The 13,902-nt window shown below is 39.6% G+C and overlaps 1 protein-coding gene across 2 annotated transcripts; it reads right to left on the reverse strand.

The window, feature by feature from the left end:
- Window positions 1-1,216: 1,216 nt before the first annotated feature.
- tor4aa (torsin family 4, member Aa) lies at window positions 1,217-10,387 on the reverse strand. Of its 2 annotated transcripts, none has more exons than XM_042394790.1 (3): window positions 10,172-10,387; window positions 5,706-6,224; window positions 1,217-2,594 (listed from the first exon to the last, which is right to left on the reverse strand). In XM_042394790.1, the coding sequence occupies exons 1-3, from the start codon at window positions 10,205-10,207 to the stop codon at window positions 1,737-1,739; spliced, it is 1,413 nt and encodes a 470-aa protein (XP_042250724.1). In that variant the 5' UTR covers window positions 10,208-10,387; the 3' UTR covers window positions 1,217-1,736. The 2 variants fall into 2 exon arrangements, with proteins under 2 accessions (XP_042250724.1, XP_042250725.1); XM_042394791.1 differs by lacking the exon at window positions 10,172-10,387 and adding an exon at window positions 6,806-7,159.
- Window positions 10,388-13,902: the final 3,515 nt, after the last annotated feature.

Genomic DNA, 13,902 nt, shown 5'->3' on the forward strand with positions numbered 1-13,902 from the left:
ATTTTATAGAATATTTTTATTCACTTTTTTTTGTCAAGAGAGTCAGACGGGAGGGTTGACACCGTTCATGTTGAGAGGGAGATGTTCATCCTCTCATCTAACGCCCCGCGAGAGCGGAAATTAGCTCTTTTTTTCTCAAGCATAGTTCAATATTTATTTATTTTGTTTGGTCGAAAAAGTGTTAGAGACTTTTCAGCTTGTTGCATGAAGAAGAATCTCACATCACTGTTTAAATGGCGTCTTTAATTTCAAGGCATTTTACACATTAATATCAGTGATGATACCTGAACACATTAACATATTGATGACTCGTAAAATCTCTTCCGGTCAATAACAAATAACTCTCGATGCTAATGCAAGCCTGTTTTGACTTTAAAATCATGTCTTTGGATGTGAACATATAGTGTATATATATGCAAATACATTTATATTTAATAAATAAACTATGGACTATGTATTCTCAATCAAAGAGAAGAGGTAACTTGTATAGCAGGTCCTTGGCAGATTTAAGTTCTTATTCTGTATATTATAGAAGTAAATCCACAGGTTTATACATTATAGATTCTGCAGAAAATATCAACAGAATCTGCATTAACGAAAGTCATACTGCGTCACATTTCTGTCAAAGAAACAAGTTCTGAATGTCCAAAGACGAGTGTTAGTAACAGACACGTTTTACATTCATGAACTTCCTCTTTTTAAAAAGAAGAAATTGTGCTCCTGCTGTGTGTCTTTAACAAGTTCTTCTTTTATTTTTCTATTTGATACCACAAAATGACCAGTAATACGTGTCCTTCACTCACTTTCCTTTTAAAAAAAAAATCAGCATCCATTATCTGGTTGAGCTGCCGAAAACATCGATGGTGAAATATGCGTCGCTTCAGAAGATTTAAAGGGTCAGTTCACCTAAAACACAGGACAACATATTGTTCTAATTTACCTCTCGTTAATCTAACTAGGCAGATAGTTTCGGTTTTAGTTCTTCTTCTTCTTCTTTTCCGGGGTTTGAATTGAAGAAAAAATCCTTATGAAAACTGTTTACAGTGTTTGTCTGTGGATTATCCAGAACAACAAGGACACTGGTTAAAAACGTAGATTCAAATCCCAAAATTTCATTCACGTCAGCTTCGTGTGGTAGCAGAGATGACAGTGAGATGTGTTTGAAAGCCCAAGAAAAAGCCAGTAAGAAGATATTGACTTAAATCTTGATTTTGACAAAAAAAAAAAAAAAATTAATTCCACAACAACTGATCAAACTACATCTGCTGAGGAAAACTCTGAGAGGTGGTTGAAAGTTCTGGAGAACACTCTTTATTTTTAAAAACATTGATCCAAAAAAACAAATTAACTGATCAAACTCCATCTGCTGAGGAAAACTGTGAGAGGAGCTTGAAAGTTCTGCAAGTTCTGCTAGTAAGTGGACATTGAATTTGTCAGTTTTTTTGTATTTAAGGTGAACCGACCCTTTAAAGACTGTTTTCAAACCTCTTCACAGGATGCACGCTACTTCCCACAACAGAGCCGGACGTCCTCATCGTCCTTTATCTGTTTTAACAAACCCCTTTATTTATTTATTTTTTTTTTTAAACTCTTGCTAAACTTTGGCTCCGTGTTGCATCATTCAAGTTTCATAACCGTCCAACTTCACTCGCTCCTCTCACACACAAACACACAAACACACAGTTTCTTCATGGTTGAAAGAATGTGAAGCATCCAAACATTTCCTGCAGACGATCTCACAGCAGGTTGACTTTAGCCACCACTTGTTTGCAGCCTGTGAGAGAATACTGGTGACCCCCGACGGCGGGATGATATTCGATCTCCCCCGCCAGGCGCTCTATGCTGGTATGATCCGGGTAGAACCCCTCTCGAGTCATTTCATCCAGGAAACACTCCATCACGTGACCTTTCTCCAACAGGCCCAGAGGTAAGATGTCCGCCTCTGTCCACAGCTGGTGAAGCTTCTCCAGAGTGTTGCGTAATACTGGAGTCAGCTCTTTTACTAGGTTGCTATGGCGAATGGTCGCTGACATTGACATAGAGATACTCGAGGAGTTGTGTAGCATATGTTTGGTGATGTGCGCGTGACCCAGATTGCTGAGGAACAGGTAGATAGCGTTCAGGTATTCGTTGGACTGTTTGGAGGCCACGAGCTCCCACAGCTCGTCCAGGATCTCGTTGTGCATGTGCTCGGCCTCATCGAAGATGAAGAGCGGGATCTTCTCCTCCTCCTCGGCTCGTTCGACCATCTCTGAGATGAGGGTGGACAGGTTGCGGGCGCACTGCGGGGCGTCGGCCTCCTGGGGACAGTGGTGGAGGACGTAGTACTGCAGCACCAGCGTGTCCCCCACTACGGAGCGGAAGTGTCCGGCCAGGAGGCGTCCAAGGTGGCTCTTGCCCACTCCGCTGGGGCCGTGCAGGGACACCACGAGGGGCTTGTTGTGGACGTAGGTGGACAGGTAGTCCTTCAGATGGGACAGCAGACCCTCCACCGCTCCCTGCTGCCCAAACACCTCCCTCCTCAGCGTCTTCTCGAGGCCCTCCAGGTCATATCTGAGAACGTGGTCATCTAGGTTCTCTATGGCGTTGTACACCTGGAAACAAACAAGTGACATATTAAAAATGTGGCTCAGACAATAACAGGAAGTGTCTCACGTGACCAAAATGTTCCTCCTGCTGCTTGATTTTTTAATGAGAGAGAATGATTAGATGTCATTTTAAGGATTTTAATGAGGTAAATGAACCTTTTTTGGTAGAATATTAGACACTAATTATTATTCAAACTAGAGTATTTGTACAAGTCAATACTAGAGTTTTGTGCTTTCATGGTCTATATTCCCAAATGAATCTGCAATGATCATATTACCAGAAACTGGAACACAGTGAACCTTTTCAGGCGTTCGGGGCCCTTTGCCTACAGTTGGTTTCAGCCTTCTCTCCAACCGTGACAACAAAAACAATCTGACAAAAGACCTCCAGTGTGACTTGAAAAACAGATTATATTTTTCAACTGAATGAACACTGACATGACCGAGCATGCAGACCACCTCTTCAGTCTACAGTCTTCATGCAGGAGTCGATGATGATGCAAACTCTGAACCCTCATGTGTAACTCAAGACAGAAGCAGGTTGTAAGAGAAGAGCAGAAAACGATTAGACATAAACAAGGAATGATTGTGTCTGAATAGGACTGTTACTCAACTTAAATATTTCACCAGGATAATCAGTGTAAAGTCCTCGTTACATTAAAAAGACAGCCTCGTTAGCAGCTCTGTGAGGCTGTACTGTCTTCGAGCTTAAAGCTAACATCAACATGCTAACTTGCTCACAATGACAACATGCTGGTGTTTGGGAGGTAATGTTTACCATGTTCAACATCTTAGCTTAGCATGCTAACATTTACTAATTAGCACTAAACACAGAGTGCAGCTGATGGCTGATGGGAATGTCAGTAGTTTTGCAGGTATTAACCAAAGTGCTGCTGCTGCTGCTGCTGATGATGATGATGATGATGATGACGACAGAGCAAGATGAAAAGTTTAGGGATTAACAAAGTTTTTACAATCCATCCTGAGAGGCACATTGACGTTTGTACCAAATCTCATGCAATCCATCCAGTTGTTGATATTTAAAAACAAAAATCTCAACCTCATGATGGCGCTACATGAAAAGTCAGCATATCAACATCAGGACTCATCCTCTGGGGAACAAGAACGTCTGTGAAAACATTTTGCAACAATCCATCCAAGAGTTGAATGTAATTTTACCTTGAAAATAGCGGTTTCACAAAATAATCTAACTCAAGGTTGTCATACAATAGATGTTTATCCAACCATCCAATGGATGTCAAGATATTTGTGGTTGATTTGTGCTCCACTGACAAATCGACCAACACTCCCCCTGCTGCTATAACGTCACTAAAAATGGAGATTCAACCTTTGATGGGTTAAGATTAAATTGTGAAAAAAAAAGTAAATGTAACTTAGATTTCCCTTAGGACCAATGACTAATCAATGGTTTGTACTGTATATCAAGAAACTGTTGAAACTGTTGAAACCAACCCCCAGATGAAGTCAAGATAGCAGGAAACATTTGTTGAGTAAAGCATGATGTATTGGAGAAGAATTGTGCAAACTGTTTAAAGTATGACTTAACATCCTCTAAATATCTTGTTTTTGCTCAAATCCAGTGACTTAACTTCTCTTCTTGCTGCAGTGATGCAGAAGTGTACTCCATGGTGTGTCAGTACACCGTGACATCACTAAGGGGTGTGGTCACAGGTGCAACAGAGACCACACCCAGCAGAGGTGGAACCGACATGAAACTTTCAACCAGAGAGGGCAGTGAGGCTTTGCTTTACAGCCTGGTGTTATAGTAATCTCTATAAACAGATCTCTGCTTATGAATGCAGAATCTGTAGGCAACTGGATAAGATTTTGGTAGCGGAAACATTCTGGTTTCTGTTTGTAGTCCGAGTAGTATTGACCAATCACATTTGAGCGGGCTTGGGTTGCATGCAGGTAAACAGTCCATATGGAGGGTAAAAGAGGCCAAAATGTAATCTTGGAACCCATCCGCTATCATCTGACAGTGATTTAGCTTTTTATTAGCTTTTTTGAAAATGTATCTGCATTCATACGCATATATTTGTTTATAGAGATTAATTATTGTCGTCTGGACTGTCTCAAGTTGCCAATCATAGATGACCCTGATGAAGGCCACAAGCTGAAACACGTCGGTCAACTAATAAAGTTGTTCTTCATACTACAAGTGTTGCTGGAGTTCTCATTTCTCTAGACTTCTTTCCCTTCTCCGTGCACCTTGGAGGTAGGTGACATTGTGCCAGAGACCCTCACTCTGCATCAAGTTGCCAATCAGACTGTAAACAACAACATAGAAGAGGAAGTCTTGGCCTGGATATCCGCTGGCTACACCAGAACTCCTGAAATATTGGCCGTTGCCCCCAAAGGCTAAATCATTGTCAGACAGACAGTCAATGGGTTCCGAAATTGGTGTTAAAGGCACTGTTAGGTAACTAGACTGGACACTCAAAGCATTCTTACACTATGAGCCAAATTCACACACACATTCGTACACTAAATGGGTACAGGGGCTACCCTGCAAGGTCCCAACCTGTCCATCAGAGGGCACAGCCATCAGGAGCAATTTGGGGTTCAGTATCTTGCCCCAAGGACACTTTGACATGCGGACTGGAGGAGCCGGGAATCAATCCACCGATCTTCCGATTAGTGGATGACCCGCTCTACCTCCTGAGCCACAGCCGCCCCAACAGGTAGGTAACGTTATGTGTATCCTTAAGGGTCTAACGAACGTGCTGAGTCAAACAAAACAGGGACCCACAGCGCTACTACAGCTCAGAAACACAGGGTACCTTTAAGTTACTCTTTAATTTTGATGTCTAAATCTCGTTAAGTAAAAGTTCAAGTAGATTTGGGCCAATGTGACATCTGAACCCTTCCCATCTAATTCATCTCAAGGTGGCGATTAACCTTTCCTCATTAAAAGCTTCCTCACAGATTGCCTGTTGATTGACAAGAGATTAAAAGTAGAAAGTGGTAGAAAGTATTTTAGCTGCCAGATGCTCCAAAATCTACCTGAGACAAAACAAAAGTAGTACTTTTATAAGGTAACAGTGCATGGAAAAGCTTCCCAGCTACATTAAGGGTTGTAATGAGTTACTTTACCTGGATAAAGACGATGGCGAAGAGCAGGTAAAGACAGTATTTGGCTCGGCTGGGCGCCGGCTTCGGTGGCGCCCTGCATCCTCCCCTGTTAGGAAACAACACCCGCCTCCTCCTTCTCTTCTTTTTCCTCTGAGGTACCGAGGACGTCAGGGTGGGGAAGGCGGACGGGGTGAGTGCGTCGAAGGTGAAGATTTTGGGGCTGGTGCGTGCTGGGGCTCCTGCGACGACCCCGGCTCCTGCCAGCCCCAGGACCATCTCCTGGCGCCGCATCTTCATCGCCTTGTACTTCTGTTTGATGCGTATGACGGCGCGCAGAGAGGAGGAGAAGCTGGACAGACTGGGGACCGGACTGTCCCTCTGTTTCTCATCTATTTCTCCATCCCCTTCCAACTCTCCATCCATCTCTCCATCCATCTCTCCATCCATCTCTCCGTCCATCTCTCCATCCATCTCTCCGTCCATCTCCTCCTCAAATTCCCCCTCTGTTTGGGAGGCCGAGGTGCTGTCTCGGTCACTCATCTGCAGAGAAAAAGAGGACTTTAAAGCTGCTATAATCAATATTTTTATATTAACCCTTTCATGCATAGTGGTCACTACAGTGGACAGCTATTCAAAAGCCGTTTTCTTATATATGCATGGGGTTTTAATGGTATAGTTGCACATCAGCCATCACAGTGGACTCTAGTGTGTCATCCCATACACTGCCATCCATTGGCCAGCCTTTGTAAGCACAACACATATTTCTCAAAACCATAGACTGTAAAAACTCAAAACCAAGATGGCCGCCTGCCAGTCGGAAATGCTCAACAGCTCAGGAATATCTTGCCAATCCTTCTATAGTAATAGACCCTTGCAGGTAAATAAAATTTTGCAACATCAAGTAACAACTTAGGAGTAATACAATTGTTAAAATTTCCAAGTATTGATTTTATATTGGGAGAAAATGACAATTAATCATCCGTCCACTAAGTTGGACAAACTCCTTGAAAAATGTGTGTTTTAAAAAAATGAGGTTATCATAATTCATGCATGAAAGGGTTAAAAATGGATCACATGACTACATATTTATAAAAAGGAGTCACTCGTAGTGACGAACCTACAGAATAAAGAACCTGACTCCGCAGTTCCCCTCAGCATTTTAGAGTCTTTCAGCATATTTTTGTTTTACGACCCACAACTTTACTGTTTTGGTTCACTCTTAGCGGTCTCATGGCGTTATTTTGAGCCGCAGCAGGCAGCTGTTTTCAGAGAAAAAGCTCTAAAAGGCCATTGTACACTACCTGTAGTGTACAGTGGAGTTGGGAGTAGGAGTTGTAGGAGTTGGGAGCGTCCACCATATGAACTTAAAGGGGACATACTCTGCTTTTTGTGATTTTCTGTTATTTATATTGTTATGTTGTCAGATGTTAAACATGGTGAAATGTCCAAAACTTAAGGTGAATGTATAAGACAAAGCCCAGGTTCAGCTGCCCTGATATTACGTTTGCAAAGTTTTTTTTTACTTTCCTGACGTGACGATGTCAGCTCGTCGCACATGCCCATATGACCTTCGTTTGCTGAGGTTGTTTGCGTTGTCCACTCACATATTTCAGATTTGGATTTGGATGTATTTGAGAAGTTGCCATTTTGAGTAAAGAAGGAGAAGGAGAAGTGAAATCCTGCTACTATACTTTGTTTATGTAGCCTCCTGAACTTCCTGAAGCTGACCAATCAGAACAGAGTGGGCTCATCAGGAGGCGGGGCCTTAAAGAGACAGGAGCTAAAACGGCCTGTTTCAGACAGAGGCTGAACTGAGGGGCTGCATAAAGGACCAGTATAGATAAGATATATATAAGATATATATAAGATAAATAAGGTGTTTTTAACTGTAAATCATGCAAAGATATTCCAGTAGAGCCCCAGAATATAAATAAAGAGCTGGAAATATGCATGATATGTCCCCTTTAAAAGGTCAGTGTTGTGTTTCTGCCGCCCTCAAGGGGCCAAAAAATTCAGGGTAAAGTAGTCATCACTGCAAGAGACATTTGATCCACTGTTTGTATAAAGTATCGATTCTTGTAGCTTTAATGATGTGTTACCAATATTTATGGCATTTCACTGAAGGGGCAAACACGTCAAAGTCAATTTACTTGTAAAAAACACAACTAACACCTTGTTTGACTCTGAAAGGAGCCTTTGTTTAGTCTGAGAAACTGGTGTTTCTCAGCTTGGGTTTATGGGAAATGTAGCATCCAGTGTTTTGGGGGCTTACTAGATAGATTTAAGTCAGAATATCTCAGCCTCTACAGCATCGATTTTGAAAATTAACTATTTTAATTCGTCCTGCAACTTTATAACACAACAAGTCAAGTCAATTTTCTTTTATATAGCACCAAATTACAACAGAAGTTATCAGGGTACTTTTCACACAGAGCAGGTCTAAACTCTTTAATGTACAAAGATCCAACATTCCTCCATGAGCAAACACAGTGGCAAATAGAAACTCCCCTTAAGGAAACCTCTAGGTGGGTGGCCATCTGCCTTCACAGGTTGGGTCGAGAGAGAAAAAAGAACAAAATTGTTGGAGTACCGCTTTAATTTATATACTAAATATTGTTACTGTATCTTTAATATGACAGTTAATACCAAGAAAATAGAAAAGGGTTTAACCATCTAACCAACCTTCCTTTTCATTATCTAACCACTAACATCAGTGACGTTCACAAAGGCAGGAAATAACCGCAGAAAACTGCTTAGTCATGTCATCAGTGACAAACCTTTCAGTGAATTGGGAAGTATATTGTGAGTAATTACTGCAATAAATTAACAGATGTATGAGGAAACCATTGCAGAGAAAGGGTAGCGTGTGTCTTGAAATGAGCAAGAGAGGAAGAGTGTGTGAAATAGTTGTAGGTGCAATAAGACCCTGAGCTATTTCCTCTTATCTGACGGTAAAAAGTGCAGCTAGTTGAAGAGTAAAATAAGAGCAAGGTGTCAAAACCGAGGCGGGGAAGTACTCACACACACACAGTGATGATTACATTTATGATGATGCAGATTGAAGCCTTTATCTTATCAGTTATTTGCTACTTCATTGTCTTCCACTGTGGCATGACAAATCACCTGCTTCCAAGGAATAGAGCAGCTGTTTCCCTTCAAACACGATATGCAAATCAAGCAGAAAAATACTTAGGAAACCTTCCTGCAGGAAAAAAAAAAGGAAGTGCAATCTCTCTTCAGGAACATTTTCCCGTCTGTCCCGCGGGGTTATAACACTTCCAGTGAAAAATGCACACAATGGAGCATTGTGGCAGCTTTTGCATGTAACATGCACTTGCTACAAGTTTTGCACACCTTAGTGCAATGGTTTTTAAATCAAGTTATGGTTGCACACATGCAGTTTTTGATTGTTTTTGATAATAAAGGCTCATTAATACTTAATTTCTGCAAGAGAAACATCACACTTAATTCACATTTTCCAGGGTTAGTTTGTAGAATCAGTCTGCAGAATGAAGTGAGATCATACAGGTCTATTCTTATCTTTGTGTTACAGCTCATAGTGTGAGTGTCTTTCTATTCTTTTGCCTGACAGAAAAGGAGTAACACCCATCCCTCTATTACAGGCAGAGGATATCAGGTCAACAAAATAATCTCCCACATACGAATGAACACAATTGATTTCTGCGGCTTCTAGGAAATGTCCCCCCCGTCCCCTTGAAAGCATGAGCACGGCGTATTGCATTGTGTGAGTTAGTGAGGTCAAATATTAATCTTGGCATATCTCAAAGCCTCTTTACCTTATTTAGCACAAAAGAGTCCAGTAAAGCAAACGGAGACGGCGAGAGAGAGAGAGAGAGAGAGAGAAAAGGCCAGTATCAGTTCTTTATCTGCTTCTCTGTTCTCTTTTCACATGCAGGGACCTGACAGGGCCAGCTGCATACCAAACATTTTAGAGCTCTTCAACACTTGGATGAAGTTTGGATGAAAACTCTCTGCTGTCTCCCTTACTGAGCATTTTTGTATCTTGTCTAATTTATATTTTTTGGATCTTAGTGTTGTATTTATGTGCCCTGTGTTTTATAAATGAATGTGACCCACTGCTGCACAACTAATTGCCCCACAGAGGACAAATAAAGTGACAGATTGATTGATTTTCTGTGTAAAAATCCCCTTTTTTTCCTAAATGTTGTAAATGCTGGCTGCAAAAACATGCATATATCTACTGTAAAGCTAAAAAAAAAAAAAAAAAAAACTCACACAGACACAAGTAGTAACTGTCTAAAAATGTGTCCTTTTTTTTGTAGGGAGTTTTACAAATTGTTTAAACTAAGCAGAGACAGGTACTGATATCCCCCCCCAACACAAACACACACACACACACACACACCCAGACTTCAGCCTGCAAGCTGTGCATGCAAAGCAAGCAGAGTGGAAACATAATAAAGAGAAAAACAAGCAGGAAGCAAACAGGAAGACAGTTTGCTTACCTCTAATTCTTTCTGGTGTCTGTATCTTGTATACATTTTAGTCCATAGTTTTGGGAGTGAAGGAAGCAGAGAAAAGCTCCACACAGCAGAGCGACTCAGGAAGAGCTCTCGTTCAGTATCAGTCTATTTTACCTCCAAATCCTCTTGTCAGCCATCTGCTGGCTCCTCCTCTTTCTTCCTCTTCTATTCTCTCATTCTTTTTTTTCTAGTTTCTGCTCTGTGTGTGTGTGTGTGTGTGTGTGTGTGTGTGTGTGTGTGTGTGTGTGTGTGTGTGTGTTTTCTCAGAGGGGTTTTGACACATTTAAGAAGAGTCAGATTTCTCTTTAAAAATAGGTCAAATCTTTTCAGTCAGATTTAAAGGTGGAAATCAAATTCTGACATTAAACCCTCGCTGCTTTATTTGTTGTTTAGACATAAAGAAACATGTTTTTATTACTTAGAGTGATCCACAACCTTTTCTGAAATCTGCTTTCAAGGAATTTTATTCATATTTTGTTGATTCAAATGTTTAAATAAAATGTTCCGTGCAAATACTTCGACGTGTTGGTCTGATTGTAGTTTTTCAGCTGAAATTTCGGTTGTTTTGTGGTCGTGGCTCTCTTATCTTTGAGTTATACAGGAAACGTATAATTATAACTTCTCTCTATAACTATCTCTGAAAAAACCAATAACATGTTTGCTGATGTAACCGCAGACGTATGAACTTGTTCTTCTCACTGGTGTAAAGTAGTAAAGTACATTCAGTTCAAACAGAAATATTGTACTTTTTACTCCGAGAAATTATTCGACAGCTGTAGTAACTTTGTAGATTTTGAACTTTTACACACAAGACTTTGATTGTTTTTCAGATTTTACACACAAAATAAATGATCAGTTTACAAAACATGATGTATTGGTGCAGATTAAATTGCCCAACAATATGTAAAGTAGTTAAATTAGCTTTGCACATGTTAATACAGTAAAAATTTAACTTTTTACTTTTAATAGTTTTACTTTTGATACTTTCAGTACATTCTGCTGAAGATATTTCTGTACTTTTACTTGAGTAAGATTGTGAATGCATGACTGACTCATAACGGGAGTATTTTCACATTCTTGTACGGCTACTTTAACATAAATAAAGACTGAATACTCATTTCACTGCTGTATTGATGCATAAGTAATATTGAAATGGTGCCATTTACAAGTTAAAACACGTTAAGAAGATAATTAAGAGAAAAACTTGCATATTTTGCACCTGTTTGAAAACACCAAAACCTCAAAAACATAATAATTTGCTAAATACAGAACTGAAACCCTGCGGTGAGACGTTTAGTGCCCAAAGGTGCCAATTTCAGTTTTGCAATAACTCTCTCTTCACTCTTTCACTCTTTCACTCTTTTTTAATTTTACATTTATTTATTTTTACTTCATTTGCTTCCTTCTTTCTTCTTTTTCTTTCAGTTATAGACACACTCATACATAAACACACACGTATCCTACACGACCTCATTAGTCTCATCAACAGCAACCTGCTTGCATGTATCATCATTAAAATGATAATTTTTACATTTTTACATTTTTCTTTGATTGTTATTTTTTATTTTATTTAGGTTTTGTTTTGTCTAGTTTTCACCATGTAGTTTATGTTGTTCATAATCCTTTTTCCCTCAATCTATTTGTGTGTTTTATGTTTTGAGAGCTGAAACAATCAGTACATTAATTGATAAGTTGACTGACCTAAAACTAATCAGCAAATAATTTGATAATTGATTTATCATTTTAGCCATTTTTCAATCAAAAATGCCAAACATTGTCTGCTTCCAGCTTCTAAAATGTGAAGATTTGCTGCTTTTGTTTGGTCTTATATGGGTTTAAACTGAACATCTTTGAGTTTTGAGCTGTCGATCAAACAAAACAAGCAATCAGATGATTGTGATCTGCATTTTTCACCATCTTCTGCCATTATATAGACTATTAATAGATGATTAATTAAGGAAATAAACGTCAAACTAATCCATAATGAAAAATGGAAATGCATGAAAAGTTGCAGCTCTAGTTGCAAAGCTGTTTAGACTTGGAAGGTTGGATTTGGGATATGAATAGGAAACCAACAGGTGCGGCGAATGTTTGCATACTGTATCATTTGACTAAATATGTAAAAATAAAACATTCTGTATCATACATACATGAATAAACAGGTACGTCAGACTAAACAGAACCTGCTGGTAGGAGACTGTTACATTCATAAAACAACATCTGACCACAGTTTGTAGATGATAGTAATTTATAGAAAGGTTGAAAAGACTCAATGAAGACTCAGCCACGAGGAAGTCTGAACTTTAATCAGCGTTCAGAGCGGCTACGTCCAACCTCTGTACACAGTTTACTTTGAATAAGCTGCTGTGAGTAAACTGTTAATGTTGCAGCAGGAAGAGAGAGAAAGAGAGATCAGTCAGACATGACAGCATCCTCGGGGGCAGATGTTTGCTACTGCAGCACGTCAGTCAGGCCTTTATACACAGTCAGCTGCAACAACACAACAACAACGACGGCGAAAGCTGCATTTCTGACATTTTTGATTCTGCAGATAAGTCGGTTTATTTTTAACGCCATGCATAACGTGTTAGAGCAGTTTGTCTCAAGGCGCTTCGATCTGATAAGCGTCCGTTTCACTTTTACACCATCACTTCACACAGTCTGAGCAACTTCAGAAAAGCAATTTATCAAACGTTGGGAGTCGACCAGTGAAAACTGAAAATGAGATTCAATGACTTTCAGAGGAAGTTGTTCTTCAGCATGTGGACACACGCTTTACTATTAATTGCAGCTGGTAAAACAGTACGTTAGCTCTCATTCTGTAATTAAATTGACAGTTGCTCTCTGGCACGTCAGAAACAAATATGAGCTCTGTTGCTCCCAATTTTCCCACACGCTTCATTTTTAAGGAGTGGTTTGACATTTTGGGAAATATGCATATTTGTTTTTCTTGCTGAGAGTGAGATGAGAAGATTGATATGAGTTTGTGTTAATTTCTCAGTAAAAAAGTGACCGAATGTATGTATTAAAATGTCAAATTATTCCTTTAAAGGGCTCTCAGATGGGATGGTTTGATCATTAAAAAACACAAACAACTAAAAACGCTTCTCAATGAGGTTTTTCAGATCCACCTGAAGCTTTAACATGAACATTTTTCTGGGTTTAAATGTTTCACTGAGCTACTTTAACTACTTTAAAGGAGGGAATGAAGCCGTTTCATCATGTGACTCGTTGCTTCATCTTCACTCTTTGACACGTTTTTCAGTTTCTTTCAACCGCCGGGGTCGTAAATATATAAGGTCATAAAACACTCCAGTGTTTTCAAAATACGTTCTGTGGTCGCTGCTTTGTATACAAGAGCTCACACCTTAAACAAGAACACGACCTACATCGATGGGTCGCAACCTTTCAGTGTTCAGATCCTTTACATAAGTGGAAGTAGCGATATTACAGCGTATAAATACTCCATTACAAGGAAAAGTTCCTGCATTCAAAATTTTATTTAAGTATCATCAAAGTATTATCAGCAAAATGTGCTTTAAGCTAAAAGTAAAAGTTGTTGTTGTGAAGACAGAAAGGCACCTTTAAGTTATATCTGGGCTGCAATTAACTGCTGATTCTTTTCTTTATTAATCATTTTAGTCCACAAAATATCAGAAAATCTAGAAAAATTACAAAAAAATGAGTCCAAACTGTCTTCAAATTCTTTGTTT

The sequence above is a fragment of the Thunnus maccoyii genome, chromosome 19 (genome assembly GCF_910596095.1).
Source record: "Thunnus maccoyii chromosome 19, fThuMac1.1, whole genome shotgun sequence".
Taxonomy (NCBI): domain Eukaryota; kingdom Metazoa; phylum Chordata; class Actinopteri; order Scombriformes; family Scombridae; genus Thunnus; species Thunnus maccoyii.